This window comes from Monoraphidium neglectum, assembly GCF_000611645.1.
Source record: "Monoraphidium neglectum strain SAG 48.87 unplaced genomic scaffold scaffold03589, whole genome shotgun sequence".
Lineage (NCBI taxonomy): Eukaryota > Viridiplantae > Chlorophyta > Chlorophyceae > Sphaeropleales > Selenastraceae > Monoraphidium > Monoraphidium neglectum.
This window is the reverse complement of record NW_014010040.1, coordinates 1-6045: the sequence shown is the minus strand read 5'-3', so window position 1 is coordinate 6045 and position 6045 is coordinate 1. Positions and strand designations below refer to the sequence as shown.

At 67.7% G+C, this 6045-nt stretch overlaps 1 protein-coding gene across 1 annotated transcript; it reads left to right on the top strand.

Moving 5' to 3' along the window:
* Nucleotides 1-202: 202 nt before the first annotated feature.
* Nucleotides 203-3987, top strand: MNEG_13040 (cystathionine beta-lyase; the record flags this gene model as incomplete). Its single annotated transcript, XM_014038488.1, has 9 exons — nt 203-360; nt 553-718; nt 1006-1152; nt 1407-1873; nt 2183-2258; nt 2566-2671; nt 2858-2973; nt 3167-3451; nt 3646-3987. The coding sequence occupies 9 exons, from the start codon at nt 203-205 to the stop codon at nt 3985-3987; spliced, it is 1863 nt and encodes a 620-aa protein (XP_013893942.1).
* Nucleotides 3988-6045: the final 2058 nt, after the last annotated feature.

Here is a 6045-nt window from a genome sequence, read left to right as displayed (position 1 = left end):
CCCGTGCCCTTGCACCCCCCTCACCGCCACTCACGGCCCCCGATCCGCCCCGCGCCCCCCTCCCTAGGTCGCGGCCGAGGGCCTCATCGCCATTGTGATCGCGCAGTCCCCCGAGTTTGTCGCCCCCCACGGCGCCAAGAAGGCCCTCTTCGGCACCAACCCCATCGCCGTCGGCGTGCCGACAGAGGGCGCCCCCGTCGTCATGGACATGGCGACGGCGGCCTACGCCTGGTTTGGCGTGCTCGAGGCCAAGACCGCGGGCCGGAGCATCCCCCTGGGGGTGGCACAGGACGCGGAGGGCAACATCACGGAGGACCCCTCCAAGGTCCTGGACGGCGGCGCCATCCGCGTGTTTGACGGGTGAGAGGGGAGGGGGCAGCCCCCGCCCGCGCCGCTTGGCACGCCTTTGCACGCGCCCCGAGCCTGCGGCGCCACGTTGAGGTGGGCCGATCTTGCATGCGCTTGAACCTTGGACGCAGCCGCGTCGAGTTTGAGGCCCCGAGGCGTCGTCACGCGTGCGCGTTTGCGTCGGCGCCGGCGCGTCCCCCGCAGCTCCCACAAAGGCAGCAACCTGGCGCTGATGGTGGAGCTGCTGGCGGGGCCGCTGGTGGGCGCGGCGGTGGCGGACAAGCTGGAGGCGAAGAACTGGGGCAACCTGGTGCTGGCAGTGGACCCCGAGCTGCTGGGGGACAGGGACGCCATACGCGCACGCACGCAGGTGCGCGGGCTGATGGGGCGTGTGGGGTGTGTAGCAGCGGCGGTGCCGATGGGAGGCATGTAGTTCTATTCGCGTGGCGTCTTTGTTCTGGGGGAAAGGGCGGGGTGCGTGGGTGTGCAGGGTGTGTGTGTGTGTGATTGCCTTGTCGAGGCTGGCGGGGGCCTGTGCCCCTCCGGCAGCGGCGCGGTTGCGGCAGCGTGCCTGCCCACGCCCACGGCCTCTCAAGATCACCCCCCAAACGCCCCCCCCTCCCCTGCACACCCCGCACCCAAAATTCAACCCCTCAGGCCGTCCTCGACCGCGTGAAGGCGGCCCCGACGCTGCCCGGGGTGGACGAGATACTGCTGCCCGGGGAGAGGGGCGCGCGCGTCGCGGCGCAGCGGCTGACGAGCGGCATGATCCCCGTGGAGCCAAACCTGTACAGGGGCCTGAAGGTGGGGGCCGGGAGGGTCCGCTCGTTCGAGAGCACCCGTACGTGTGTGTGTGTGTGTGTGTGTGTGTGTGTGTTTGTGTTTACCAAGAGGATAGTTGCGTGTGAGCGTGCAGGAGTACGTGTGAGCTTGTAAGGACAGATTGAGGGGGCACAGAGCGGCTAAAGTCCATGCCTATCGGCCACCCGAAACTCTGCGTCACCGCCCACCAACCAACGCCGGCCTCCCCGCCCCTTCTCGACCTCCGCCCCTCACAGCTCGCCGCCTCCAAGGCCGCCTCGTCCAACGGCGCCGCCGCGGCCGCCAACGGCGCCGCGAACGGCGCGGCGCGCCCCGCGGCGCCGCGCTACAAGCTCTCGACGCTGCTGCTGCACCCGGAGCCAGGCAGCGTCACCGACCCCTACGGGGCCAGCGGCCCGCCCCTCTACCAGACCGCCACCTTTGCCCAGCCCGGCGCGACCGAATTCGGGCCCTATGACTACACCAGGTCGGGCAACCCCACCCGCACTATGCTGGAGGAGCAGTGGGCTGCGCTCGAGGGCGCCGACCGCGCGTTTGCCTTTACCAGCGGCATGGCCGCGATCGCCGTCGTCACGCGGCTCGTCGCGGCGGGGGGCCACATCGTGGCGGGGGATGACATCTATGGCGGCACGAGCCGGCTGCTGGCTAACGTAGTGCCCGCGTGCGGGGTGGACGTCACAAACGTGGACATGACGGACTTGAGGTGCGCCCCCCCGCCTCGCCCTTGATGTGATGTGATCTTTTGATCGCCTTGCTCGCGCGCGTAAATAGATTTTGGAGTGTGGGGTTGGGGGGATGGGTGGGCGGGGCCAGCCGCGGCGGCGCGCGGCCCTCCCTCCCTCCCTCCCTCCGCCCCTCGGCCGGCTGCGCAGGCGGGTTGGCTGCTGCACCCCACACATGAAGGGGGGAGCATGCACGCCAGCAGCGCGCCCAGCCTCCGCAGCGCGCCGCCGGCCCTCTGACGCAAACCGGCGCCCCGCGCCGCGCGCCTTTCCCACCGTCCCCCCCGCAGTGCCGTGCGGTCCGCCATGATCCCGGGCAGGACCAAGCTCGTCATCGTGGAGTCACCCACAAACCCCCGCATGCAGGTGCGGCGCAGGGGGTTGGGTCTGGGTGTGATGGCGGGGGCGGGGCCAGATGCTGCTCGCGCGCCTCGCTCGCCCGCGGGCGAACGGCGGGCGTGAGTCTGGTGGCGGTGGCCGACGCCGCGTGTGCTTGAAGCTCGCGGGCCGACGCGCCTGCCCAGAGCGCTGGCGGCCTTCAAGTGGCGTCAGAGCCGACCCGACCGTCCTTCGGCGCACAACGTTGATTCACACATGATTCCAAACCACCCCGCACTGATGGCCCTCCGTCCTGCCGCACCATTTGATTCTTCCTGATACCCCCGCGGTGCAGGTTTGCGACATCCGGGCCATCGTGTCGGCCGCGCATGCCGCGGGGGCCCTCGTGGTCGTCGACAACAGCTTCATGACGCCGCTCTTCCAGCGGCCGCTCGACCTGGGTGGGTGCAGGCGCCGCGCCGCCGCCGGTTACACCGCGTTTATAGGGGTGTGCAGTCACTGGCACCCTTCTGATAAATGGTCACCTCCTGCCCCATCTTAAACAGTGGCGGGATGTCAGCTCTTGGCGCGCGCCTGACGCCACTCGCGCGTTTCCGCCCCTTCCCTTTGCGCCTGACCGGCCCCAGGTGCTGACATCAGCATGACGAGCGGCACCAAGTACATCGGCGGCCACGGGGACACCACGCTGGGCATGCTGGCAACGCGGGACCCCGAGCTGGGCAAGAGGGTCTACTTCTTGCAGGTGCGCGGTGGTGGTCGTCCAAGAGCATAAGCGTGTGTATGTGTGTGTGTGACTATGTGTGTGAGCGCGTGTAATGCATGGCATGCACATGCTGTGCATCACAAATCGGCGCTTGCGTGCCGTCCCTCTTGAACCAACCCCTGGCCCCTTCCCGTCAAACCCCCCCACCCCGTCACCCCCGAACAACCCCCAGAACTCCGAGGGCGCGGGCCTGGCCCCCATGGACTGCTGGCTCGCCCTCCGCGGCCTTAAGACCATGGCCCTACGCCTGGAGCGCGCCGCCGCCAACGCCGCCAAGATGGCGGACTGGCTGGCGGCCCACCCTCTGGTGACGCGCATCAACTACGCGGGCCTCCAGGGCACGCCGGGCGCGGAGCTGCACCGGGCGCAGGCGAGCAGCGGCGGCGCGGTGCTGAGCTTCACGACGGGGGACGTGGAGGTGTCCAAGGCGATCGTGGAGGAGACCAAGCTCTTCAAGGTGGGTGGTTCGATCCCCGGCCGGTGCGCGAGTGTTTTTCCCTGCGGCCCGCCGTGCGCCCGCCACGTGCGTGCGCAAGCGCAGGAAGGCGCGTCCCCTGCACCGGCCGGCACAGTGCACGCTTTCCGTGTCAAGCCATGCGCCGACTCCAGACACTTCCCACGTCGCAAAACACACACGCTGTGTCCTGGCAGGTCACCGTGTCCTTTGGCAACGTGGTTTCGCTCATCAGCCTGCCGTGCTACATGAGCCACGCCTCGATCCCTGCCGAGGTGCGCGCCGCGCGCGGCCTGCCCGACGACCTCGTGAGGATCGCCTGCGGCATAGAGGACGTTGACGATCTGATCTCAGATCTCGGGCAGGCGATGGAGAAGGCCGCACGGCTCGCAAAGCCGGCCGCGGCGGGCACCGGGAACGGCAGCGGGAACGGCGGCGGGAACGGTGTCAGCGACGCGGCGGCGGAGCGGGAGGCTGCGCTGCTGGCGCGGATCGCGGCGCTGGAGGCGCGGCTCGATGCGCAGGGTGCGGGGCGGTGACACTGGCCGTCCTGCGGGCAGGTGCATCCCCCCCAGATGCTTCCTGACAAGCAGCTTGCAAATATGTGCGGTTCAGTGTGTCCATATGTTTGACACAATGCTACGGGTCATGCCTTTGAATGGGCCGGCGCTGCGCCACTGCGCGCGCATGAGGATCTCTTTCGCGCTCTTCGACCGCCCTCTGTGGTTTGTGTAAGCGCACGCTCCGGACAATGTGGCGTGACTGTTTTTCAGCAGAAAATGCAAGTAGCACCTGCGACCGATTGCGACGCAGCCGTCGGCGCAGGCGTGCCGGCTGCCTGATTGTCTGGTGGAGGCAGCAAACAGTGGAGGCAGGAGGCAGCAAACAGGAATGCTAAGCGTTATCAGGGCAGGCTGCGGGCACCAGAGGCTGCCCCGCATGAGCAGCAAACGTTGGCGCACTCGCCCCGTGCTCGTGGAAGCGTACACAACCCATGAGATCTGCTGCTCGGTCTCGTCCGTTGGGGCCGTCCCAGCAAAGATGTGATCTGTGTTGGGTTGTTCAGCTCGTGTGTTGTTGCAAGTCGCAACCGCAGTGATGGCGGCGCCTCAAAGCTCTGCGACCATAGGCCGGGTGCAGTGACGTCACACATGCCCTGGGCGCGTTGAGCCATGCGGCCCCTGTGCAGCCCCGCGAGGCGCAAGGCCACAGCCCACGACCTATTGGCACCCCCTGCCACCCGTTCTGCAACCGTGGTGCGCTGCAACTGGGGTGCCCGCCTCAGCACCCCTTCCTAGTGTGCTTGCCAGCTGACAAGGGCAGTGTTGACCTGTGGTGGTGATTGCAAGGTTTCCACGGCTCAGGACGTCGCTTTTTGACTCTGGTTGTCTACATCAACGGTATTGCACATTTTGCCTGATATCTAAGCGCATCATGCAATTTCCGCGCTGCCAGCGGACGGGCTGATCTTGTCGCCAAGCCCAACAGCACGGCCTGATTTTACAACACTCATTACTTAATTTTGACAGACAGCGAAGAATGCAGAGCAGGCTGCAGCGCCCCGCGTTCCAGCAACAAGTGCGATGGAGCAGGACGACCAGGCTTGTCTGCAAGGCCAGCGCGAGCCCGTTCCAGGTGCATGACTTATTACAATTGCCGTTGAATGTGCTCCGCAGCCACCCCTGACACGACGGCTGGGTGGCGAAATCGGGGGTGGGGTGGAGCCAGGCGCGCTGCTTGACTAACTATCAAGGGAGATGCGCCACGGCCCAGTCGGCGGCCGCACGGCGCATGGTTAGCCGCGAGCACGATTGAATTGTAGCATTATGCTAGGAAAATTACCATGGGGCGGCTGGCAACGTACTGCAGAGTGCAAAGCAGCTGCTCTGCGAGCGCCCATCGGGCCCAACTGGCATATCAATGCGGAGGTGTCTGGCTCGGGCGCCTCAAAGCATGACGCGCCCCCGCCGCCACCGCGGGTACGCCCGCGCCCCAGGTGCGGCTGCTGCACCCGGCAAAGCTGGAGGACGCGGAGGAGCGGCCGCTGCTGGTGTTCCTGCCGGTGAGCACTTTTGCTGCACTGCATGTTGACTGGCGCGTTGACCAGGAGCGAGGCGGGGGGGCCTCGCCCCCATGCTCACCATATCTGCAGCCTTGGGCCGGGGTTGGGCCAAGATCCAGAGTGGGCCTGCGCTTACTGGGTCGGATCGGCGGCGAGCGGGTAGACAATCCAAATGGGACGCCGTGCATCGCTTTCGCGGGCGGTGCTGCGGGCACGACAAGCGGGGACCACGCATGCAGCACTGCCGCCCTGCCGCCGAGCCGCCCCCCGGCCCCGCCGCGCGTCCCAGGGGCCCCCGCCCGCTGCTCGCTCGCGGCAGGGCGCCCCATGCGGCAGCGGCGGTGCGCACCCGGCCCCAGCCTCCTTTCGCCGTGATTGCCTCCTGGCTCCCCTGCCCTCACGCTACCCAATGCGCGCCTTACGGGCGCAGGGTACGGACGGCACGGGCCAGGCGATCTTGCCGCAGGTCCCTGGGCTGCTCAGGGCGGGGTTTGACGTGCGCAGCGTCTACATTCCGCCGGAGGACAGATCCGGC